This window comes from Pan troglodytes, chromosome 14, assembly GCF_028858775.2.
Source record: "Pan troglodytes isolate AG18354 chromosome 14, NHGRI_mPanTro3-v2.0_pri, whole genome shotgun sequence".
Taxonomy (NCBI): domain Eukaryota; kingdom Metazoa; phylum Chordata; class Mammalia; order Primates; family Hominidae; genus Pan; species Pan troglodytes.
The window spans coordinates 104,859,254-104,885,461 of NC_072412.2; the positions used below are offsets into that span (position 1 = coordinate 104,859,254).

The 26,208-nt window shown below is 39.2% G+C and overlaps 2 protein-coding genes across 14 annotated transcripts in view; one reads left to right on the forward strand and one right to left on the reverse strand.

The window, feature by feature from the left end:
- UBAC2 (UBA domain containing 2) overlaps positions 1 to 26,208 on the forward strand; it is a 182,608-nt gene that overhangs the window by 45,649 nt on the left and 110,751 nt on the right.
- On the reverse strand, positions 6,521 to 13,574 carry GPR18 (G protein-coupled receptor 18). 12 transcript variants are annotated; one of them, XM_063791876.1, is made up of 5 exons: positions 13,469 to 13,574; positions 11,952 to 12,061; positions 9,966 to 10,396; positions 8,138 to 8,329; positions 6,521 to 7,716 (listed from the first exon to the last, which is right to left on the reverse strand). In XM_063791876.1, exon 5 carries the CDS (start codon positions 7,680 to 7,682, stop codon positions 6,687 to 6,689), a length of 996 nt encoding a protein of 331 aa, XP_063647946.1. In that variant the 5' UTR covers positions 7,683 to 7,716; positions 8,138 to 8,329; positions 9,966 to 10,396; positions 11,952 to 12,061; positions 13,469 to 13,574; the 3' UTR covers positions 6,521 to 6,686. The 12 variants fall into 12 exon arrangements, with proteins under 12 accessions (XP_063647946.1, XP_016780469.1, XP_054520781.1 ...); XM_016924980.3 differs by having other exon boundaries at positions 11,913 to 12,061; positions 13,469 to 13,558; XM_054664806.2 differs by lacking the exon at positions 8,138 to 8,329 and having other exon boundaries at positions 11,262 to 12,061; positions 13,469 to 13,573.

Sequence of the window (26,208 nt, forward strand, 5' to 3'; positions counted from 1 at the left end):
CCCACACTACTCTCCTGATATTTCTTGAGTCTTATTTCCTTTCTTTCTTTTATTTTATTTTTAGAAATGAGGTCTTATTCAGTTGCCCAGGCCTAGAGTACAGTGGTGAGATCATAGCTCACTGTCACCTCAAACTCCTGGGTTCAAGCAGTCCTCCCAGCTCAGCCTCCTGAGTAGCTGTGACTATAGGTGTGCCACCATGCCCAGCTAATTTTTTTTTTTTTTTTTGAGACAGATTTTCACTCTTGCCGCCCAGGCTGCAGTGCAATGGCGTGATTTCTGCTCACTGCAACCTCTGCCTCCCTGGTTCAAGCGATTCTTCTGCCTTAGTCTCCTAAGTGGCTGGGTTTGCCACCATGCCTGGCTATTTTTTTTGTATTTTTAATAGGACAGGGTTTCACCGTATTGGTCAGGCTGGTCACAAACTCCTGACCTCAGATGATCGACCTGCCTTGGCCTCCCAAAGTGCTGGGATTACAGGCGTGAGCCACTGTACCCGGCCATTTTTTGTTTGTTTGTTTGTTTTTGTAGAGATGGGGTCTTGTTATTTTGCCCAGGCTGGTCTCAAACTCCTGGCCTCTAGCGATCCTCCTGCCTTGGCCTCCCAAAGGGCTGGGATTATAGGCGTGACCACCATGTCTGGTCCAGAGTCTCATTTCCTAATGATATATAGACTCAAAGAAGACTCATGTTCAGAAGCTCTCTTCTCTTCTGGCCTCCTCTCTGTCTTCTTTCCCTCTTTCTTCTTATTTTAATTAGTAGCATCTACTCAGAGTCATGCAAGCTGGAAATCTTTCATTTTGCTTGTCAGTGGGGTAGGTCACTGAGTCTTAGTTTTTATTTTTTGAAATTTCAACTTTCAGATTCAGGGGGTACATGTGAAGGTTTGTTTTATGAGTATATTGCATGATGCTGAGGTTTGGGGTACAGATGATCCCGTCACCCAGGTAGTGAGCGTGGTATCCAGTGGTTAGTTTTTCAACCCTTGCTCCCCTCCGTCCTTCTTCCCCCTCTAATAGTCTTCCGTGTCTGTTGCTGCCATCTTTATGTCCATGTGTACCCAGTGTTTAGCTCCCACTTTTAAGTGAGTTCATGTGGCATTTGATTTTCTGTTCCTGCATTAATTTATTTAGGATAATGGCCTCCAGCTGCATCCATGTTCCTGCAAAGGACATGATTTCATTCTTTTTTATGGCTGCATAATATTCCATGGTGTGTATGTACCATATTTTCTTTATCCAGTCCATTGCTGATGGGCACTTAGGTTGATTCCATGTCTTTGCTATTGTGAATAGTTCTGCGATGAACATGTGAGTGCGTGTGTCTTTTTGGTAGAATGATTTATTTTCTTTTGGCTACGTACTCAGTAGTGGGATTGCTGAGTGGAATGGTAGTCCTGTTTTAAGTTCTTTGAGAAATCTCCAAACAGCTTTCTATAGTGGCTGAACTAATTTACATTCCCACCAACAGTGTATAAGTGTTCCCTTTTCTCACTTATATACAACAGTGTATAAGTTTCCCTTTTCTTCCCAGATCTCACCAGCATCTGTTGTTTTTTGGCTTTTTAGTAGCCATTCTGACTGGTGTGAGATGGTATCTCATTGTGGTTTTGATTTGCATTTCTTGATGATTACCGTTGAGCATTTTTTCTTGTGTGTTGGCCGCTTGCGTGTCTTCTTTTGAAAAGTATCTGTTCATGTCTTTTGCCCACTTTTTAATGGGGTTGTTTTGTGCTTGTTGAATCAAGTTCCTTATAGATTCTGGACATTAGACCTTTGTCAGATGCAGTTTGTGAGTATTTTCTCCCATTTTATAGGTTGTTTGTTTACTCTGTTGATAGTTTATTTTGCTGTGCAGAAGCTCTTTAGTTTAAATGGGTCCCATTTGTCAATTTTTGTTTTCATTGCAATTGCTTTTGAGGACTTAGTCACAAATTCTTCCCCAAGGCCGATGTCCAGAATGGTGTTTCCTAGGTTTTCTTCTAGGATTCTTATAGTTTGAAGTCTTACATTTATATCTTTAATCCATCTTGAATTAATTTTTGTATGTGGTGCAAGGTAGGGGTACAGTTTCATTTTCTGCATATGACTAGCCAGCTATCCTAGCACCATTTATTGAATAAGGAATCCTTTCACCACTGTTTATTTTTGTGAACTTTGTTGAATATCAGATGGCTGTAGTTATGAGGCTTTATTTCTGGGTTCTCTATTCTGTTCCACTGGTCTGTATGTCTGTTTTTGTACCAGTACCATGCTGTTTTGCTTACTGTAGCCTTATAGTCTGAAGTCAGGTAATGTGATGCCTCTGGCTTTGTTTTTTCCTTTTCTTTTTTTTTTCCTTAGGATTGCTTTGGCTATTTGGGGCTCTTTTTTTGGTTCTATATGAATTTTAGAATAATTTTTTCTAATTCTGTGAAAAATGACATTGTGGTTTGCTAGGAATAGCCTTAAATCTGTAGATTGCTTTGGTCAGTATGGCCATTTTAATGATATTGATTGTTTCAGACCATGAGAATGGAATGCTTTTTCCATTTGTTTGTATCATCTTTGATTTTTTTCTTTTTTCTTTTTTTTTTGAGACGGAGTCTCACTCTGTCACCCAGGCTGGAGTGCAGTGGTGTGATCTTGGCTCACTGCAACCTCTGCCTCCCAGGTTCAAGCAATTCTCCTGCCTCAGCCTCCCGAGTAGCTGGGATTACAGGTGCCCGCCACCATGCCTGGCTACTTTCTTTTGTATTTTTTAGTAGAGACGGGGTTTCACTGCGTTAGCCAGGATGGTCTCGATCTCCTCGTGATCAGCCTGCCTTGGCCTCCCAAAGTGCTGGCTGGGATTATAGGCATGAGCCACCAAGCCTGACCTTCTTTGATTTTTTTCAGCAGTGTTTTGTAGTTCTTGTAGAGATCTTTTACCTTCGTGGTTAGATGTATTCCTAGGTATCTTTTTGTGTGTGTTGTGTTCTTGGTTTGACTCTCAGCTTGAACTAAGTTATTGGTGTATAGAAATGCTACTACTGATCTTTCTACATTGATTTGGCATCCCGAAACTCTAGTGAAGTTGTTTCTCGATTCCTGGAGCCTTTTGGCAGAGTCTTTAGGGTTTTCTAGGTATAGAATCATATTGTCAGTAAAGAGAGATAGTTTGAGCTTTCCTATTTGGATGCCTTTTCTTTCTTTCTCTTGCCTAGTTGCTCTGGCTAGGACTTCTGGCACTGAGTCTTAGTAATTCAAAGTCCTAAATGAATATTCATCCCTTCTTCTCTACTTCTACTGTCATTATTATCCCAGTCTAAACTCTTAAATCTTTTCTTGTCTACTTTTTTACAGTAATTCTCTAACTAGTTTCCCTGTGAATTTCAAAGCATTCCATACAATGCTGTCAGAAGTTATCTTTCTAAAATGCAGGCTTAACCACACTAGTTCTTTTAAAAACCCTCAAATTCTCATTTCCATCAGAATAAAAGTCAGATTCCTCCAAGATGCTATCCAGGCAGTCTGGAATAGTGGAAATAGCATGGTCTTTGCCATCAGACCAGATTTGAGATTCCAGCTCTGCCTCTTACTAGTTATGTGAAATCTCGAGCAAGTTGCTTCTCTCAAGCTCCATTTCCTGAGCTCAGTTTCTAGATGACCCTCACATGTCAACTGTGGGTATTCTGTGCTTCAAAGGGTAGCACCGAGAATTAAAGAAGCTCTCTTACGCCAAGCTTCTAGGAGCAAGCATATACCCCTTCCATGTATTGCTTTTCTTAAGAGACACGGTCTTGCCATGTTATCCAGGCTGGCCTTGAACTCCTAAGCTCAAGCCCAGTCCTCCCACCTCAGCCTCCTGAGTAGCTGGGATTATAGGCACGTGCTACCATGCCCAACTCTTCTTTCCTTTCAGAGTCCTCCTCATCTGACCACCAGCTAGTCTCTCAAACCACTTCCCAACTGGTCATCCAGCTTTCTTCGCTTGCTACGCATTTGCATTCTCATGCCTACTTGGCTTGCTTTCTGCTTCCTCTTGCCCTTTGGCAGGATTAATTGCCCTTATATGTGTATTACAACACATGTATTAATTATCTCTGTTAGTATTTATTATATTACATTGTCATGGTCTGTGCCTTCTAGGCTACCCACTGGCTGTTTGAGGGGGAACCAAGTTTCACTTTATGTACTCTTTGCCCTACATTTAGTAATGTTGAAGAGCAAGCAAGCCTTGATTACAGTGTAGCCCCAGTAAGACTGTAAGGGAAGGCCTTTGAACCATAGACCTGTTCATTTCTTTTTCTAGTGCTTTGCATAGAAATTGTAGCTGACATATGATAGATGCTCATGACTATGATTTAAACTCAGAAAATGTAACCATTAGGTTTTGAAAGTAGAAATAACTCCATTATTAAAAGCCATATGTATTAGGCATTTCTAGTAACTCATTCCTGCCACACATCTGGCCTTATATACCTATTATTTTTTGTTAGTATTTATATGTGGATGTTACATTGTTTTCCAGAATACAGTGAAATTTTGAATTTTTACATATTATGTTAAAATGTATTTGGTTATAATGCTAAGTAAATTATTTTAAAAATAACTTTTAAGTGATCTACAACTAAGTTATAATTTAAATTATTTACAGTTTTACTGTGAGAATCACAGCATACATTTTCACTTTCTTGATTTTGTATCAATAGAATCTTTTGTTGTGCTTTTTGCTCTGAGACTAAACTCTTCTTATCAAGACAAGCTATGGCAGAGAACTTTTCCATCTAATAAATTTAAGAGTAGATTCATCTGTATGGTTGAGAGTAGGCTCTGACTATGTATATGTGTACAATAAACCTACATATCCAATACAAGAGTTGTTTTTCTTGTTTTAGAAATTATATGTTAAATATATGTAAGATATACAAATAATATATAAAGATATAATATCTATAAAGGTACTTTATGTATATAAAATATAAAAATATATATATTTTACTCATTTGACTATTGAAACTAAAAACTGTGTTTTTCTCTTTATTGAGAAACTGCATCTCAGTACCACCTTATGTAGCTCTGAGAATGTTTACATTCTTTAAGCATGTTTGCTTTTTATTATTGAAAAATTGGTGTTTGACATGAAAGAACTGACCTTGGTTTCTAGGTGTGGTTCTTCAGCTGAGCAAGTCACATAACCTCTTCAGACCTCAGTTTTTTATATTTCGAACAGAAGAATTGTACTAAGAAGATTGTCTAAGGGACCTTCTAGTGCAAAAATGCCATTTTATTATTAGACTTGTTGTGTTTATCTTTTTTTTTTTTAAGGAATATGAATTTACCTATGTTATTTCCAGAAATTAATTTCTTTTTTTTTTTTTGAGACGGAGTCTCGCTTTGTCACCCAGGCTGGAGTGCAATGGCGCAATCTCGGCTCACTGCAGCCTCCGCCTCCTGGGTTCAAGCTATTCTCCTGCCTCAGCTTCCCGAGTAGCTGGGATTACAGGAACCTGCCATCATGCCTGGCTAATTTTTGTATTTTTAGTAGAGATGAGGTTTCACCATATTGGCCAGGCTGGTCTCGAACTCCTGACCTCAAGTGATCCGTCCACCTCAGCCTCCCAAAGTGCTGGAATTACAGGCGTGAGCCACCACGCCCAGCCAGAAATAAATTTCTAACCAATGCATGTATTTGGTTCTAAGCCCCAGTAGGATATGATCATGTTAAGAGTGATAAAGGTAATTTAGCAGAGAGGAAGTTATAGTTGAATCATTTATTTTACTTCCATAAGTATTAAGGATAATAGGGGCTTTACAGATTATAGTTCAGTTTTTTTCTTTTAGATGGATAAGTTACTTGGTTTGTTACTTTATTAGGAGAAATTAAATGGCAAGGCTAAGAAATCCAAGGTTCCTACTAGTACTATTTATACTGTGACATATGGCCTGGGAAAAAAAATCAATTAACTTCTTTTGTAAAAATGTTATCTTCAACCACATAAGAAGAGCAAACTGTTTGTATTGGAGAATGGCATTTCGCCATATAGTAGAAACCTCACATGATAGAAATGAACTTGGATTATTGGATAGAAATAGCATCTCAGGTTAGATTTTCATCATTAGTCCTAAATAGGGTTTGGTGCATAGTAGGCTCTCAGTGTTTGTTGAATGACTATTCTCTGTTTTTAAAAGAATGAATTCAGAGTAGGGAAGGGCTGATGGGGATGGCTGTAACAGGCCCCTTGGGTTCTTGTTGCTATTAATTTTGCCTTGTAGTAAGTAACAGTAATGAGTTCAACATAATTTCTTATATAGGAATTCTGGAAGTCAGTGTTTGGGACATAAAGTATTGGATTTATAATTCCATTCCTAGTGCAAATTAGACCTAAGGGAGCTGCATCTAGATAGAAAATAATTTAATCAAATTATTTTGTATGGTAGCTCGATTTCCCCCCTACTGACTTGATTAACACACATGTGTCACTTGCACATAGAAATGCAAAAAGTTAATTATCTGTGTGAACAAGGCTTGACTAGGAAAGAAAAATCAGATGCTTTTCTCTGAATAATTCACAAAAATGTTTTATATAAGTTTTTAAAATGAAGATAATGAATTTATTTTTTCAAGAGAAAAGGGACTTGATAGTATTATACAGAATATCCATTGACGCCAGAGTAGTTAGTGAAGTGAATTTTGATGGGATTGAAATGAAAGAACCTTATTATTCATAACATTTCACTGTTTATATTGCTTAGTGACCGTAGACTACCAGATCGGAAACTTTTTCTGCGCATGCTTCGAAGGTAATTACGGTATAGCATGACACTAATGACTCGAGCCTGAAATTGTTTTGAAACGATGTAGTAGAGAATCACATCCAGACACGTGCTGAGGTTCATGAGGAAGGTGGTAAAGGCTCCCCAGGGATTGTAACTGTTCTCCCCCGTTCCCAGCATCAGGAAAGCGAAACAGATGTGGAAGGGCATAAAGCAGACGAGCACCTGCACCAGCAGCGTGATGATGATCCTTATAGACTTCTCCTTGACTTTGGGTTTCAGCTTAGACGTCCTGCCGTGAAGGAGATTATGAATAATGACCAAGTAGCACCCAATCATGATGAACAAAGGAATCAAGAAAAAAAATGTCAGTCGAGTGAGGTTCAGCACGTTCACAGCTTTTAGATAGATGATGTCAGAAATCTTGAGGCAGGTGGCGGGAGTGGAGTCTTTATCTGGGTCTTTATAGAGCAGTAGCAGAGGGGTGGTCGTGGTCAGGGTCATTATCCAGACTCCCACACACGCCAGCACGGCTTTGCACGTGTTTTTAAGTTCTTTGGCGTACTTCGGCTGTACAATGGCCATGTATCTGTCAGCACTAATAAAGGCAAGAAGCCATAAAGCAATGCTTGGGTAAAACACTGTGAGAGCTCCAAGAATCTGGCAGAAGTACTCTCCAAATGGCCATTCATCTTTTGCATAATAAAACATTCGAAAGGGTAAAGTCATTATAAATATCAAGTCCACTAATGCCACATTCATCATATAGATGGTTACCGTGGTTCTCTTCTTGGTGGTACAACTGAAAACCCATAATGCAGTGATGTTAACAAATAATCCAATTATGAAGATACAGCTATAGAAGACAAGGGCTGCAATTTTGTATTCATCTGGATGTGAGCTGTTAAAAGGGACAGGTTGATCTTGATTGTTCAGGGTGATCATTTTACAGCTTGTTGGTAGGCATGATACTTAGAAACTGTAAAAATAGTTAAGAAAAATAAGAATAAAATCGTTGGTTAAAAAATAAATGCTTAACATTCTCCCACTCAGCTTGACTGCCAGTGAATTTTAAGTTCGAGAGCATTTAATCAAGGAACGATTCAACTGGTTAACTACTGAACATTCACAGTAATTCTCATTTGAGAGAGAATGGGAACTTTTCCTTTGTTACAGCTATAGCCCCACTGTCTATTGAGCATGTAATAGGTACTCAATAAATAAATATTTACTGAATTGATGAATAAATGAAGGAACTTTTGATGAGATGATTCACAGCAACTCTACTTTGCTAAAAAACTCTAGTTTGTAATTCTCTAGTTTGAAAATGAAGACTTGTGTAGCTGGCTATTAAACTTTTTGTTTTTTTTAAAGTGGAAACACTTCATAATATTTATTACCTTATGTTCTCTTTAAATTATCATAGGTCGAGAAACAGCAATGTTTTGTGTCATGGTCAGCAGATCAAGAACTAGACTGTTAGAGCAATAGATGAGCTGTTTTCTAGTGCACAATTGGGAGTACATAATGCCAAGTCTTCCAGGTTTTGTGATTTCAGCTGCTCTACTTCAGTGGTTCACAGAAAGCAGCACCTTGAAAAAAGCTAGTGCCGTTAGTAACTTTCATATCCTCATTCCATCTAGATTCAGAAGCTTCAATATTATTTAAATTTTAACAATTTTCAAAGTAAATCCAAAAAAGGAGTATCTAAGACAAGTAGATATTAATAAGTCATTCAGTAACTTGATGTGTATGTAGAAACTTATAAATTTCCATCACCAAAAAAAAAAAAAAAAAACCGTCCATTTTAAATGGAAAGGAGGTTATTTGGGGTTGCAAATATCATTGACTCCTCAGTGTGAAACTTCACTCCCCCATGATGCAACACCAACAACAGACTTCAAAAATAGACTTTGCTGCAATGAGATGGAATCTGTGGCATCCCCTTGTAATATGGAGGTGGATGAAAAGTTTCCTTCAAAAATGTCACTTTGCAGAGTGGGCTGTCTTGAAATCAGCCCAGAATTTCTCTTTAAGGAAAACTATGGGGGAGATTTGCTGTCTGTGGTCAGTGGCATCACGGGCTATTGATAATTAAGAATTAACTTGAGCAATTGCTGTGGATAAACACAAGAAACGTGCCTGTCTGCCTTCCTTCCTTTCCCTTCCCTTCCCTTCCCTTTCTTCCCTTCTTCTCCTTCTTTCCTTCTCAAATATTTAGGTTAAATATGATTTAGGAGCATAATTCTATATATTTAAAAACATATTAAATTTTCCAAATATTGGTGTGACTAGAATATTAATTTCTATCAAATGAGGAAAGTGCTACAGAGAAAAATTATATCTCTAGTGTCATTCAAAGGAGAGTAATCTTGGAGGCTTAAATCTTATTTTTAACTGGAATGCATTCTTATTAAATAGTAGCAATTATAATATAAATGAAATTTTGTATTTGTTTTTCTTTTTTTAGTATTGTATCAGGACTCCCTTCACCTATCCTCATCCTTCAATTTTGTGACATAAGTCCTGTACTTACAAACCATCTTGAGTCTTTTTTCCCACGTTATGCTCAAGCTGTTTTTATGTAGCTTGTCACCAATACTTATATTCATTTGCTGACGTTTGAAAAAAAATGAGTGATGCATGTGTTTTAAAGGCATTATAGTATTGATTGTGCTCTGCAAACACAGAAATTTTTGGATAAATATTGAAAAGTGATTGACTTTAAAGTCAGCTTTTTAAAAGCTATAGATACCATGATTATCTGTAGCTTTTCTTTTCTTAAAAACCATTAAGTTATTTCATGAAACAATGTAATTGAAAACATGTGATGAACATTCCTAAATATACATATGATTTACCATAAACATTTTCTTTCCTTAAGTTGAAAAAAATTACATTTACTATTAATGTAAAGCAATATTGAAAATAAATGTAAAATCATATTAATGTGGAAAGATGATTATATAGCCTATTTCAAGGTCTTTCACCAACATAGTTTGTTATGTTTATTTTTTTAATTAAGTATATATTTTTAATAGAGACGGGGTCTCACTATGGTGCTCCTGGGCACAACTGATCCTCCTGCCTTGGCCTCCCAAAGTGTTGGAGTTACAGGCGTGGGCCATTGCGCCCAGCCTGTATTATTAAAATGAAATGATTTTTGAAATGCAGTACATAAAGCATTACTTTTGACAATAATCATGAAGTTAATTAAATGCTGCTTACCTCCTGTCCATCAAAAGTCTGTTTGAGAGATGAGCATTTTTCAGCACTTCCACTTCTGTCGAAGGGATATCTTTGAGTTGCTTCTGTTAAAATAGCTCTTTCTGGAAACAGTGTATTTAAGAAATGTTGTATTTTGTTTTAGACTCTTGTTGCTTTAAAAAGTAGTTTCCAGTGTAACGCTTGGCATCAGAGTTGGTGCTGGGCTGACTTTAATTGCTGCTTTGTCTCTTTCAGGAAGTGCTCTCTGAAATAGGCTTTTTCACCTTATGACTTTACCCTGGATGTGGTTTTTCTCTTTCACAAATGATTTGTTTATGAAGTCACACTTAGCATAAGCTCCCCTTGAAATGATGGCATATATTTAAGATAATTATATACAAACGATAAAGTTTCTTCAGTTTGTGTACTTTGATGCTTGAAGTCTGCATCATCTATGGAAAGAGAAGGAGATTTGATATTGAGTAAAAGGGGGTTTAAAGTCTAGCTTCTTTGCTTTATAAGCTATGTGACTTTGTCTAGTTACCTACCCACTCTGACTAACCCTTTGTTCCTACTTCATTTCTGTACAGTTGAAATAGAGATAATACTATATCCAGTAGGATTGTAGGGGCCTTAAACCAGAAAGATCCCAAGTGCTTAATAGTACCTGGCACTTAGTAGGTACTCCTAAATGGAGTCTCACTTTTTACTACCAAGTTATTAAAAATCATAGAATATCCACATTTCCACTTTTTACTATTTAAACATTTCTAAATGCTTAAAAGTAGGATCCTTGATTAATTGCTTCTGCTTTGCCACATACATTTATCCACTTTAGTTTGCTGTATTTTGTAAGTCTGCTTTTCTAGTGCGTGGAAGTCTAGAAATAATTTCTTTTGCATAAAAATTTCTGCAAATCTTAGCAGAAAGGACTCTGAAGTCTTTAGTGGACTGATTTACATATTAAGAGTGTTTTCACCTAAGAAGGGAAATGAAACCAGCAGAAAGGGAAGTGAGCAACGAATCGCTGCCTGCCTTGTTAGGTTAATTTTGTTTTACTTTCTCATTTCTTAAAAAAAATTATCTCTCATTTGCTTATCCTAAAATTTTAATTATCTTTATGTTTGGTTATGCATGGTTTGTCAACTTTTTAAAGGGTTCATGAACTTAAATGTATTTGTTTTTTTGAATTTTAGACAGTTTGGGGTCCATCCTTTTTTTTTTTTTTTTCTCAGACAAAACCATAGTAAATCTGTGGCTTAGAAAAGTTACTTAAATCCTTGCCTTTGGTGATAAAATACTTTTGATTGTTACAACCTGCCAGAATGATGGGTTTTAGAAGTGTTGGAGACAACCATAGCAACTATTTCTTGTGTGGATGAAGAAATTGAAGGCCAGTTACTTGCTTAAGAACTCAAGGTAAAGCCAGGTCCAGTTTCTCCCGCTGTAATAACTTCTTACGAGGTAATTATATTGATCTGTCCACTAGATAGGACTTCTTATGGCTGAATCACATTCATCAGTTTTTTATATGTGATGTTATATTTCATTCATCACACAGGAGTTTGATGTTTCAGCTGGACAGAAATCTGCCTGCATGCAGACCTAATCTGTCCTTTGCCTTATTCACATAGCTTAGGACTTTTCTAAAATTAAGTATTGATTAGCTTCCCCATTGGCTAAAATCAACAGATACATTGATGGCATGTGTCTAGAAGAGTCCTTTCATCAAGACTTGAATTCTTCACGGTACACAGGGGCATTCTTGTTTCTGAATTGCCAGACTCTTAGAGGAGGCATCCAGGAGCACCTGAGGGCTCTCCATAGGCCTGGCTTCAGGTTGGGGTGAGCTCTCACTTTTTCCTCATCTTGCTCTCCATTCCAGCCCTCTGGACTGGCTACATTTGCTCTTCCTGCCTCTCACATGCTGTTCCACCCACTGTGGCATTCCTCACCACTGTCTCCCACCTGATGGCATGGCCTGCTGCTCTTTGTTCTTGTAGCTACCTTCTTCAGGAAGCTTTCTCTGCCATCCGAAGCTGGGCTGGTTTCTCTGCCCTCCGAAGCTGGGCTGGTTGTTCATCCCTGCAGGTTTCCTTAGCACTTGGTACCTATCCCTGTAGTGGCACATGTTTGCATTGTTACTGCATATTTACTTGCTTTTTCTCCTCCACTAAATTGCATTCCTTGAGAGTTGGCATGTGTTGCATATGTGTGTAGAGAAGAGGCATTTCATATTGGTTGAATTTCTGACTGAACAAGTAGGTGAAGAAATGGAGAGGTTGGGGGAGGAATGGATAAATGTCTGGGCCTTGAGTCAGCAGGCAGGGACACTTTGACCAGCTTATGAGATGGGGAGACTTAGGCAAGGGCCTGAGGTCTGTCGTCCTCCCCTGCAACCCATGAGCCCTGTAGCATTGACCCCCGTTCGCTGTGCTCCTGGATCTTCGCGATGGTTTTGTGTTGGCAGGGAATTATAGTGAAAAGAAACTGCCCAATCATTTGACAGCAAGTAAACAATGGGTCAAGGATTCAACTTGTATAATGTAGACACAAGTTTCTTTAATACTTGAACCTAATGATTTTTTTTTTTTTCCCCAAACAGAGGAACTTATTCAGGGACCATTCATGCAGCTTTAATTTCTTCACTTACTTTGGAATATGAGTGAAAGAGAAATGTTTCACTTGCAAAAGAGGGATTTTACTTATTCCCAGAGACTGCAAGATTCCCTTTGCTTTATCAAATAGTGTGTTTTAGCTGCAGTTTTGGGTTTTGGTTTTGATATTAAAAGCCATAAGTGAATTTTGATTTTAGCACTATAAACCAGTTTTTGAGTGAATATAATTCAGTTAAGCCACTTTTTAATGAGAAAGAATGTAGTTAATAGATCTGTATAGCAAATTCCCACTATAAAACATGCTTCTATGTTAGACATTTGTCTATGCCACAGGTAAAATAATATTTCCTGTTCTGTTAGCATAGCAAGTGTGAGGGCAGCTTATCCTTGTTGCCTCCCATCGGTGAGGGGACCAGGGGTCCACTGTTGTTACTGTTCATGTATCCCAGCAGGGGGACAGTCAGCACACAGCCAGTCCCCAGGGAGAAGAGGGTGTGAGGCAGACAGAGAGTCCTCTGAACTAGAGGAGAGGCCTATCCTTTGGCCTTGACATCCTCCAACCTTTGTCCCCTCCTTTCTGTTTCTCAAACTTGTATCTAAACTGACTGCTCTTTGGGTGTGGGTGTAGGGGAGATATGTTGAATAGTAAGAGTTTCTGGATAAAGAAGATTGAGAAACTATTTGTCTAAATGTGTGGTTTTTCTTAAGTCCCAACAATTTACAGCTATAATCTTCTAACCCAGTTAGTATACCTCCTTTCTGTTTGGTTTCCTAAATTGTATTGTAAATTTAATATTCCCAAATTTCTTGTCTTTAGCAATTTTTGTGTGTAGTTTTGAAGATGTATAGACATGTAGACATTCAGACACTTAACCTCACAGCAAACAAGTTGAATCCATATCTAACCATATATAAGTGATGGCAGTGAAATCAGTCCTGGAACCACTGAAGTCCCGTGGGACCCCAGGCCCAGAGTTTGCAGTGTGACATTTTACTATTGGAAGAGAGATCCAGAGTCGCCAAGGCAGCAGATTGAGCAGAACTCCATGGTTATTGTGAGGCACACAGCCTTCTGCTGCACATTCTGATCTCACAGTTACCAGAGGTGCAAATGGAGATGGGTATACAGTAGTCCCCTTATCCGCAATTTTGCTGTCTGAGGCTTCAGTTACCTTCAGTCAAATGTGGTCTGAAAATATTAAATGGAAAAATTCCAGAAATAAACAATTCATAAGTTTTCTGTTGCATGCCATTCTGAGCAGCATGATGAAATCTCTCACTGTCCTGCTCCTTCCTCCCCAGGACATGAGTCCTCCCTTTGCCCAGTGTCTCCACACTGTAGACATTCCCACTCATTAGTCACTTTCATAGCCACCTTGGTGATCAGGTTTACTGTCACAGTGTCACAGTGCTTGTGTTCCAGTAACCCTTATTTAATTAATAATTGTCCCAAAACACAAAGGTACTGAGCCTAATGTATAAGTTAAACTTTATCATAGGTATGTATGTACAGGAAAAAAATAGTAAGTATAGGGTTTGGTACTATCTGCAGTTTCAGGCATCCACTGGGGGTCTTGGAATGTATCCTCTGAGAATAAGGGGGAACCACTGTATAGTTAACACCTAGTAATATGAGGAAGTGCATTTCAGAAGAAAGAGGAGGGCTGGGCACGGTGGCTCATGCCTGTAATCCCAGCACTTTGGGAGGCTGAGGCGGGTGGATCACCTGAGGTCAGGAGTTCGAGACCAGCCTGGCCAACATGGCAAAACCCTGTCTCTACTAAAAATACAAAAATTAGCTGGGCATGGTGGTGCGTGCCTATAATCCCAGCTACTCAGGAGGCTGAGGCAGGAGAATCGCTTGAACCCGGGAGATGGAGGTTGCAGTGAGCCAAGAACGCAGTGAGCTGAGGCTGAACTCCAGCCTGGGCAACAGAGCAGAACTCCCTCTCAAAAAAAAAAAAAAAAAAAAAGGACTTGTGGAAGGTAAAGGAACAAGAGATGTGTTATCAGGTTATTTAAACATAAACCTATATAATAGTGTGTGTGGTTGAGGATTTTAGTACACAGCCATCTGTACAGTAAAAGTAACCATGTATCTATAAGGTTGAGGGTTGTTGGTTTAAGACAAGTTACTTAGGATTTTTTATTATATCTGCCATTATTCTTAACTAAATTACGAAAAGTAATCAGAGGTGACTGTCAGGCATGATTCTGAGAGCCTCACATGCTTGAGCTAACTTAACCTTTATGCTGACTGCAAAGTATGTAGTTTACATGGTGTGACCCAGAAATATTTACTCATGACTCTCAGATTGTATGTTCTTTCTGTATTTTGCATTATAATATTATACTTCGTTTTAGTAATTTTTGTTGAAGTTGGCCCTACTTAATAGAGAATCATCATAAATGGTAATTTGACTTATAGCAAACAATCTCCTGAGGGAATAGACCGTCTTTTTATCTCCCTGTTTCTTGCTAATGAGTTGATATTCTCAAGGAAAGGTTTTATAGCTGGATCCTGGCAGCTCGTACATGTAATTGTGGTGTCTGGGATCTCTGCCATTCCGTGGCCAAAAGACTTGAACAAGCACTTAAGAATGAGTAGATCCAAATGGTCAGCAACATGTAAATCTGCTCAACTTTTTATTAGTAATTGGGAAAATGAAAATTAAAACCACAGCAGGGTATTATCCATTTGCCAGAATGCCTATGATGAAAAAGACGGACAGTGCAAAGTGCTGGCAAGGATGTTGAGTGATGAGGGTATCGAGTAACAAGGAACATTGCTGGTGGGAGTTTAAATATGGAAAACAGTTTAAGTATTAAAATGAAGATACCAACACTCCATGACTCAGAGTCCACTCCTAGGTCTATAACCAGTAAAAACACATGCTGCGTACCAGGAGACATGGACAAGAATGTTCACGGTAACATTATTTACAACAACTCCAAATTAGAAACAACCTGAATGTTCAACTATAGCATGAATTAGTCACTTGTGGTGTAGGCATAGAGTGGAGTGCAAGTCACAATCACAATTGATGATACACAGGGCAGATAGAACAACATGGATGAATCTCATGAATCTAGTGTTAAGTTGAAAAAGCCAGACATGAAGGAATTCATATCATATGATTCCATTTGTATAAATTTCAAGAAGCAGATGAAATGAAAATACAGTGCTTAGGATTTCATGCTTAGGTGGTAAACCTTTTGGGTGGGGTGTGGGCATGTGTAATAATAAGGAAGGGTCCCCCATCATCTGTACGGCAGGATCCTGGAGCTGTTGCTTTTCTTACCCTCACCACACTTAGGCCCAAAGAGATCAAGGAAGGGAGAGGTTACTAGAACTTGGAAGGAGAGACCCCAGTCAAGTCAGCTGCCTTGGAGCAGTGCTTTTCTTTTGAGAGACAGTAAGCTTGAGGTTCCCTTACAGGAAGGAACCAGGGAAATGTACACTGTGACCTCAGGTTCCTCTTGGCCCAAATCTCCCCTGAGGCTCCTGTTAGCAGGAAGCCAGGGGCCCATGAGCCTTTGCATGGAGTTTGGACCCACCAGCCTCTGGGACAGAGAACAGGCTAGGGAAGGGAAAAGAAGCAAATGGATTTTCTGGCATGCTATACTTTTCTGTATATGTGTTACCTTTCCTATTTAAAAACTGCCTTATAGCTTGTGTAAAGTGCATGCTGTAGACACTAAGTACTAGTTCTCTTGGCTTCGTTTGTCCCCTTTTTTTCTTTGTAGCATATTTAAATTTTTCTTGTCTTTAGACTGGGACTGGATAGCTGTGCAGGAGCCCAGCATGTGCCACTAACTGACCAGGTTGTCTTAACCATGTTAGCTCATTTCTCTGATGGTCACTCTCCCCAGGGGCAGTTGGGTGAGGCCTTCTGTGAGGGGTCATCCACTTCCGGCCTTGTGTGATTTGAAGGCATTCCTCTCCCCAACTCTTTGCATTGCAGAGAGTATTTTACCTTTGGTCTTCCTCTGAATTTCTGTAGGACTGTGGATAGGAGCCGGCAGGATAGGAGCTTGGAGGCTGCATGGAAGCCTGAATGCGTCCAGGATGCATTTCCTAAGTCCTCATCCCAGGGAGGAAAACCAAGAATGTGTCTGCTGAAGTTTGGGCCTACTCTAAATGCAAAGCACTCAGTCCCCTGATGGGGTCACATTAGTTCCTGATCTTTGCCATCGCTGTTTTTTTTTTTTTTTTTTTAATTGTTCTTCAGTGTGTATGTTTTTTACCATATTTTAAATTTATTTTTAAGTCGACCTCTTGGAGATATTATAATCAACCTTTAGAGGAAGACATGTTGTTTTTTTCTTGGTAATAAAACTGCATTGATTTTGGTTACTCAGACAAGGTATTTACCAGAACACTCCCTTGTATGCTTATAAAATAAAACTAGTACTCCATTCAGTTGAATATTTGCAGCAATGTTATCTTCTTATTGCTAATACCATTTGTATGGGTAGACTTTATGAGAAGTTTATGACTTTCAGCTCATACAGCTTCTTGCGCTCAGCAAGCCACAGTCTAAAGAGAGTCTTAACTGAGAAGGGAAGGAAGGAGGCAGGCAGGACCACCCTGAGACCCACAGGCCAGCTGCCGCTGTGCTTCTTTGGAAAAAAGGTTCTCAGACTGTTGGCTTACATCTTTCTGCCTCTGGTGTAGGATTTGCTCTTCTAACATGAATGGAACATTTGATTTAGGATCAGTAATTACAGGTTTTAGAACTGGAGTTTGAAGTATCTGTGACACATCTCTCTTTGACAGTCATGTGGGTACTGATCCCTGATTGCACTTTCACCCCTTTTCTTCTTCTTGTTCTCGTTTTGTGTGTGCCTTGTGAACAAGGACCTGGCACGTGCGTCTTCAAACGTTTCAGCGCATCTAGAGTAGTGCTTCACCCAGCAGGCCCTCAGTTAACAGGCATATGGATTCAACTGGTGTTTGTGTTTTTCTGTAAGAAAGGTTATGCCATGTCTCAAAAAATGAATGGCTAATGTTTCTAGGTAGATACAATTACAAAGACGTACCAAATAAAATAATGAGACAAAAAGAAATAGGTAGATTGGGATTGGCTGTGTAGAGGTTTTAAGGTAAAAGTGGGCAAGTTAAAAAGGTTTCGTATCAGAGAAGTTAGTTGCAATTTATTGAATGTAGGAGTACTCACACAGTTTATTTGAATATGAAATAGATCCAGATTTCTTATGTATGGTCTCCGGTTTTCCATACCGATTGATAGTTCAGGGCTGCTTTGACATAAATACTGTGCTTCTACTGCCACCTACAGATGATTAGTGGGTCTTGGAGCTCTTCACCTTTACCCCTTCTAAAGTCTCTTTGAAATTGAAATAATTTTTTTTAAAAGCTATTAATTGGTAGAATATTATAAAATATTTTAATGTTACTTTATGAATATTTCTATATTATATTACATAATACTATATAATATGTAGCTTTATATAATACATATGAGCGTATTCCTCTAAAACAAGGTGGCCAATCTTCTGGCTTCCCTTGGCCACACTGGGAGAACTGTCTTGGGCCACACATAAAATACACTAACACTAATGATAGCTGATGATCAAAAAAAAAATCGTGGAAAAAACTCATAATATTTTAAGAAAGTGTACTAATTTGTGTTGGACTGCATTCAAAGCTGTCCTGGGCCCATGTGGCCCATGGGCTGCAGGTTGGACAAGCTTACTCTAAAACATTTTGGCTTGTAGACCATTTCTGCCCTCTTTGGAAGCATCCTCTTTTTTAGGAAACAGTTTTTCTCTGTAGGACTATGTGTATTCCTGGGCTAGGGCCTTGAGAAGATTCCATTTTAACTCTTATTTGTATCTGATATTATACTAAGATATTAAACATAAATGTGGCCTTAGAACAAATTTGACATGTTAAATATATATATATGTATTAGACAATTTATCGTCTTAACCATGTTTAAATGTGCAGTTCAGTAGTGTTAAGTTCATTCACACTGCTGTGCAGCCAACCTCCAGGACATTTTCATCTTCCCAGACTGAAAGCCTGTACCCATCATACAGCAAATATCTCTTCAGTCCCTATTTTCAGTTCTTTTGGGTTATATCCCTGAAAGTGAAATTGCCGGATCATGTGGTAATTCTGGTTTTAGTTTGTTGGGGAATGGCTGTATCGTTTTCCCCAGCAGCTGCACCAGCAACACAATGCCCAGTTTCTCCCTATCTTGGCTCGCACGCACACCTCTCTCACACTCGCCCTTCCCTCCCCTCCCTCCCTTCCTTTCCTGTAGTAGCCATCCTCATGGGCATAAGGTGGTGTCTCATTGTGGTTTCATTTCCATTTCCGATGATGAGTGACTTCAAGAATCTTTTCATGGGCTTCTTGGCCATTTATATTTCTTCTTTAGAGAATTGCCTATTCAAGTTCTTTGCCCATTTGTTAATCGGGTTGTTTCTTTCTTGGTTGTTGAGCTGTAGGAGCTCTTTATGTAATCTAGATGTTAATCCCTTATCAGATGATTTGCAAATATTTTTTCTCTTACTCCGTAGGGTGCCTCTTTTCTTTGTTGATTGTGTCCTTTGATGCATTTTTTGGAGCATATTTTAGGCTTGCTCATTTATCATATTTTGATGATAAGGATGAATTTCATAGCTTTAGATTTCTAAATGGTGAGGGGAAGGGAGGGGAGGTTATCCTGAGTAAAATCAATGAGTCCTTTTGGAACGTTTCCTCATGACTTAAGCCGAAGCAGTATTTTCCTGCAGTCCTCAGCACCTTTGCCTTGTCCAGGAGGATATAAGGAAGGAAGGAAGAAACTAGCTCTGTTCCAGAGTCTGCTCACTTCAGAGCCTTCCACTTGCTACTGCTGCTTTCTTATGCTCTGAAAACTGTCTGCCTTTATTATTATAGTCATTTGAAATTGAAAGAGTAACATTTATCTTTTTGTAGCATTCTTGGTCCCTGCTGTTCTGATTAATATTTTATCAGTGATAAAAAATACCAAAATATAGTGTGTTTGCTCATCAGATTTGCAAATTACAAAAACTAGGAGGATATTTCAGTAATGGTGGAGGCTAAGCTTCTGTAACAAACCGCTGACACAGTGGCTCAAAGAGCGCAGATGTTCATTTCACTTTTGTAACCACCCTGTGGGGTAGGCAGGCTCTGTACCGGTAAGTCGTCAAGGGCCTGGTCTGGTGGAGCAGCTCTGCTTTCCTCAACATGTGCCTTCCAAGGAGGCTCCATGGCTTCTGCTTCCAGCTGGTGTGGAAGAAAGAAGGGGCATGCAGGAGGAGGGATTGCCTTTCCCCAGGTGCCTTCAAGGTTGCAGATGTCACTCCTGCTCCCAAACCATTGGCAAGAACTTGGTCACGTGGCCACACCTAATCACAGGGAGGCTGGGAGATGTAATCTTACCTGGGCAGTCGTGTCCCTGGAGATAAGGGAACAGTGGGTTTTCGGGGAGCTGCTAGCAGTCTTCTCAGAAGAACAATAGCTCTAACACATTAGCTGCCTCACCAAGCTGGAGTTTTGGGCTTTATAGTCAAAATATGAAACATAGAAGGAGGCCAGGCATGGGTGGCTCTCACGTGTAATCTCGGCATTTTGGGAGGCCAAGGCAGGCAGATCGTTTGAGTCCTGGAGACCATCCTGGGCAACATAGCAAAACCTTGTGTTTACATAAAATACAAAAAATTAGCCAGGCGTGGTGGCATGTGCCTGTAGTCTCAGCTACCTAGGAGGCTGAGGTGGGAGGATCACCTGAGCCTGGAGGGCCGAGGCTGCAGTGAGCCATGATCCTGTCACTGCACTCCATTCAGCCTGGGCTACAGAGTGAGACTCTGTCTCAAAAAAAAAAAAAAAAAAAAAAAAGAAACACAAAAGGTAAAGAAGGTAAGAGAGAGAACATTAGGTCTTTCTCTTGAGTCTTAAAAATCAGCTGTAGAGGCACTGAATGATAGAGTTGTTTGGCTTGTGAAATGGCATCATGGAGTGACTGCCAGTTGACACTAATGTGCTCCTAGATGCCATTTGTAGGATTACAGGGAAACAAGGATGTTGCTGGTGGTCCAGGTTGGCATCAGGATGGGGTGGAGATGGAGATTGGCCATGGGAGAAACAGGTGGAGAACAGGCATTGCTTACCCCAGAGAGAAGAAACTGGGGCAGAACTGTCTTCCACTGTTGAAAGGGCTGCCCAGTGAAAGAGGAGTTAAATAAGGGGGGAATGGCCTGTGGTGAATGAAGACCACGGGGACATGCTACGGGATACAGCTTTGGGCTTGGCATAAGGAGTAACTTTGCAGCACTCACTGTCTCAAGATGAGGTGATCTCCCTTGGGAGCTGCTGAATTTGACATTGAGGATACTCAGGCTGTGGCTGGGACAGTGCGAGGCAGGGGTGTTGCAGGAAGTCCACTCATTGCTAGGTACCACAAATGGAGTGCCTATGAAATCCCTTTAAACCGTGAGCATTCTGTGGTTTAAATGAGCTATATTCTGATTCTGTGCTCTTCTTTATTGTGAGATTCATAAGTAGGCTTAGAGAACTAGAGAAATTAATTGGAGTCCAGCCAAGGGACCGCATTTCCCAGGATGTTCTGTGCAGCCTACTACTGGTACAGCAGAACTTGTTCCAGGACATAATTCACTGCAATGTAGAGTTATTATTACATTTCTCAAACTCTGTAATACAAAGAGGTTTGATATTTTTTCTATATAATCTAAGTGATTGATTTTTTGCTTTCTTATAAGCAAGGGGTATTTTTAAATTTTGAAGTACATACTTCCAGAAAGTCTTTATAAATACTTAAAGAGGAATAGAATGAGAAAATCCTGACACCATTAAGGTAAGAGCTAAATAATGAGTTGGTAGGGTGACATATTTGAAACATTTATAAAATAAAATATTCAAAATAAATTACATTTTTCATATTATTACTACGAATTCTTACAGAACTTCAATCTAGACTGTAAGCTTCCATGTTAAAGCTGTTTTCCCCTTTCTGAAATGAGCATGCTCAGCAGTTCAGTAAGCATTGCCTGCAGTAACACTGCACTAGATGGCAGTGTTACGTAGAACTTGATAAAAGCTTTAACTCCTCTAAAATAAGTTATTAAATGGGGATCATATGGTGAAACATTTTTGTAATAAATAACAGAATGGTATTATTATACTTTATACAAACACCTTTAACAGTTTGATACCCTGTGACTATTTCAAAAAGGCATGTGCTGTAGTTAGAATTAAAAACTGGTATTGTGTATGTGTGTTAATTTTTCCTAAACAACACAATCAAGTATTTTAAACACCACTGGTATAGCAATTGTGAAACTCCTATGATGTAAACCTAAGAATGATTTTTAGTTCTGATTATTCATGGGCTCAGCTCAGCACAGTTCCAAATTTTAACTACATAAGGTGAGGCGACACACTACTTGGCCCTAATAGTAACATTAAAGAAAAAAATAATCATTATCTGAAAATTATTGAGCTAATCAAAGAGAATTGTAAGCAGATATTTTTATCAAGGGCATATGGTAATATTGTTTGCCATTTTGTGTCTCTTTGAAGTCTTATATGAACCACAGACTGTTTTCACTAGAATGCACATGTATGTAAATGTTAATAAGAAAATAATTGGAATTTAGCAGAGGTGAATATTATGGTCACATTTATGGTCATCAGCTTTTGTCTTCCTAAATAATGCTCCTTAGCTAATTCTTGGGCACAGATCAAGTGTTCGATTTTAATTACTACTTTTTACATTTCTATATCAATGTCCAAGATTATAGTGGTATCAACAACAAGTAGAATATTTTCAAAACCCAGAAAGTAAGTAAGTAGGGAACGAGAGTTTGTACTTAGAAACATAGTTAGATAGAAATTGATGGTTGATGGTGTGGACATACACATGAGTTCTGAAGAAGAATAAAAATAAGGAACAGGAAGCTGAACTGTAAAAGATGATTTTCAGTACATTGCGTACTTTTATTAACTTAGAAAATATGCTAATCTTTTATGGTAAATTATGGAGAAAGTCAATTTCAGTCATGTTTTAGGAGAAGAAAGAATTTCCAAAGTGAGGAAGAGAATAGCTTGACACTTCCTTGTATAAAGTAGCCACTTAGTAAATGTTTGGGTATTTATGCATGCATGAATGAATGAGAGAATTCTACCTCATATTTTACAAGAGCAGTCGGCTCTTTTCTGATTTCCCCAATCTTTTTGCATTCTCTTTTCCTCTTGTTAAATTATTTGTTGAGCACCTACTTTATGATAAGCCTTGTTCTGGGCTCTGAGGATCCTGCACTGATCAAAGCAGACAAAATCTTTGTCCTCATCGACTGTACATTGTAATTGAGGGTAAAAGACAGTAAACAAAATAAAAATTTGTAATATATATATGCCAGATCATGATCTGTGTTGTACAAAACTAAATAAACTAGGGAAGGGAATGCCAGGGTGTGAGTGGGATTGCAGTTTTAATGATTCTAGTAAGGAAAAGCTTGAGAAATCAGGTAATATTTGAGCAAAGACCTGAAGGGGTCAAGGTGTGAGCTATGTGGAGATATTGGGGAAAGTATTCCAGATATCAGAGACTGCCAGTGCCAAGGCCCTCAGGTGGAGATGGGACCATCCCGTACGTGGACAGCTGGAGCAGAGTGATGGGGGGATGGGGTGTGGGAAGATAGCAGGAGATGAGGCTAGGGAGGTAAGAGTGGTCACTGGCCTGTCAGGCCATTGTACTAATTTTGGCCTTTAATCAGGGCATTCGGGAGCCATTGCATGATGCTTTGGGAGATGAAGTCATGTTGGCCTGTGCTATCTTTTCATTGTTTCCCATTCTTTTTTAAAAAAGCACTTAATCATTTTATACATACTTAGAGTTTTTAAATTGTTTTTCACTTCTGCTTCTCAGGTTATCAAATTCTCCCTCAGGGTAGTCTGTTGTTTCTTAGAGTTTTAATTTTTTATTGTGAACTCGTTTTCAGTGGTTTCATTTGCTCTTCGAGTCATTGAATAATAGTTGCCTAGTGATTTTGGCCTCTTAGCTCATGTTTCCCTGAAAGGTGTTAAACCACTTTGGCAGAGTCAGATTAGGTTAAGAGGGGCAGTGAGCACCCAGGATAGAGAATCCACAGCCACTGAAGGACCTTTGTGATCCACTCCTGTTTGGTGAGGTTCCAGAGGTGTCTTGGCTAGTGAGGGATTCATTTTTAAACTCTCAGAAATTAGCAGTATTGAGAGTAAGCGGTTTCTTTATATGGTAGTTTGCCTGTCCTGGGGGAAAGGAAAGATGTAGAGGAAGAAATTATTAAGGAAATGCTATCTCTTGGTAGGTACCTACCTCTTAAGGTAGGTACCTTGCAGTGTGGCTGTTGATGAATTTAGTGTTGATCTGATTATTAATACTTTGTGACAGTTTTGATGAGGTGCTTTGGAGTGATGAATCCAAGCAGATTCATCCATTTGGGTTGTACACTTGGTGTGGGCCCTGTCAAACAGGTGATCCCTGTATTTCTCTTCTTGAATTTTTCCTGAATTATTTTGATCACCTCCTCTTCCATTTTTCTCAGTTCTTTCTGGAAATCCTATTACCTAGATGTTCAGTCTCCTGGACAGGTCCAGTTTTCATCTTTTTTTTTTTTTTTTTCCCTGCTTTCTTTCTCTGTGTTTTTGCTCTCCTTGCTGGGAGGTTTCCTGGGTTCTACCTTGCAATTATTCTAATTAATATTTTAAAATTAATTTTTATTGAGGTATAAATGTATATATCTTGAGTCCAGAGCTCATAGACTTTTTACAAAGTGACACCTTCTAAGCACCATCCAGTTGAAGAACAGAATGTGACCCACTCCCTAAAAGGTCCACTTTTGCTACCTTACAGTTACTCCTTCCTGCCAGAAGTCTACACTGACTTTTAACACCCTGATCTAGTTTTGTCTGTTTTTAAACTTTACATAATAGAAATGTGGACTCTTCTGTATCTTGCTTATTTTTTTCGGTATTCTGTTTAGTTTCACCTGTGTTGCTGTATGTACCTGTAGTTAATTTTTTTTCTATTATTGGTATAGTATTTTGGTGTGTGAATACCACCATCTATCCATTCTACTGCTTTTTTTTTTTTTTCTTGAGATAGGGTCTTGCTCTGTTGCCCAGGCTGGAGTGCAGTGGCATGATCACAGCAGCCTCGACCTCCTGGGCTCAAGTAATTCTCCTGCCTCAGCCTCCCCAGTAGCTGAGACTACAGATGCACTCCACCAGGACTGGCTAGTTTTTTTTATTTTTAGTAGAGACAAGGTCTTGCTATGTTGCCCAGGCAGGTCTTGAATTCATGAGCTCAAGTGATCCTCCTGCCTTGGCCTTCCAAAGTGTTAGGATTACAGGCATGAGGCACGTGCCTGGCCTCATAATACTGTTAATGTTAATGGACATTGGGATTGTTTATAATTTGGGAATAGTACAAATACTGTTATTATGAATATCCTTTTTCCTTTTCTTTTCTTTTCTTTTTTTTTTTTTTTTGAGACAGGGTTTCACTGTTGCCCAGGCTGGAGTGTGGTGGCACGCAGTCATGGTTCACTGCAGCCTCAACTACCTGGCCTCAGGTGATCCTCCCACCTCAGCCTCCCAAGTAGCTGGGATTACAGGTGTGCACCACCACTCCCAGCTAATTTTTGTATTCTTTGTAGAGATGAGGTTTCTCCATGTTGCCCCGGCTGGTCTCAAACTCCTGTGCTCAAGCAGTCCTCCCACCTCCACCTCCCAAAGTGCTGGGATTATAGATGTGAGCCACTGCATGCAGCTTGAATGTCTTTGAACATGTCTTTTGTTGCATATATGTATGCATTTCTGCTGGGTATGTACCTAGGAGTGGAAAGCAGAATCATAGTGTATACATATGTTTAGATTTGGAAGATACTGCTAGTTTTCCTGTGGGTCAGGCATTTAAGAGCAGTTTAGCTGGGTGATTCTGGCCTAGAGTCTCTCATGTGGTTGTACTCAGGATGTCAGGGACCACAGTCATCTTCAGGCTTTACTGGGATTGGAAGACTCACAGTGCTGTTGGCAGGAAGCCTCAGCTCCTCACCACGGAGCTGCCTCCTGACATAGCAGCTATTACAGCTTCCCCCAGGTAAGTGGTCCAAGAATGTTGCAGTCCTTTTAATTTTAGTCATTCTAGCAGATGTGTGGTGACATATTTTTGTGATTTCAGTTCACATTTCCTTGATGACAAATGAGATTGAGTAGGTTTTCATTTATTGGTTTGTTGTTTTGGTTTTCTTAAAAATATTTATAACCTATTTTAAATTTTTATTAGCTCTTTATTTTTTGAATATTCATTTTTCCTGACATCCTGTTTTCATTTTGTGGATGCGATATTTTTTATCCCTCTCATATTGAGGATAGTTTCTTCACCACCTGCCTCTTCTGCCCACCCCCCAGGTTTTATTTCTCTACACAGTTTATGTTTCTTCTGAGTTCCTTTTTACCTCTTTGTTTTCTGCTTTTGATGTCAGGAGTTTTCCTTACATCTCTCTAAGCCTTTGATTATCTGTTTGGATTTAAGATCCAGCTTTTTAAAAGCTGATTGGAGTCTCGGGATGAGGTCCTCGATGACCATGGGCTCTGTCATAAGGTCCCC

Coding starts and splice junctions, on each gene's coding strand:
- GPR18 (XM_063791876.1), bottom strand. CDS start 7,682: ATGATCACCCTGAACAATCAAGATCAACCTGTCCCTTTTAACAGCTCA.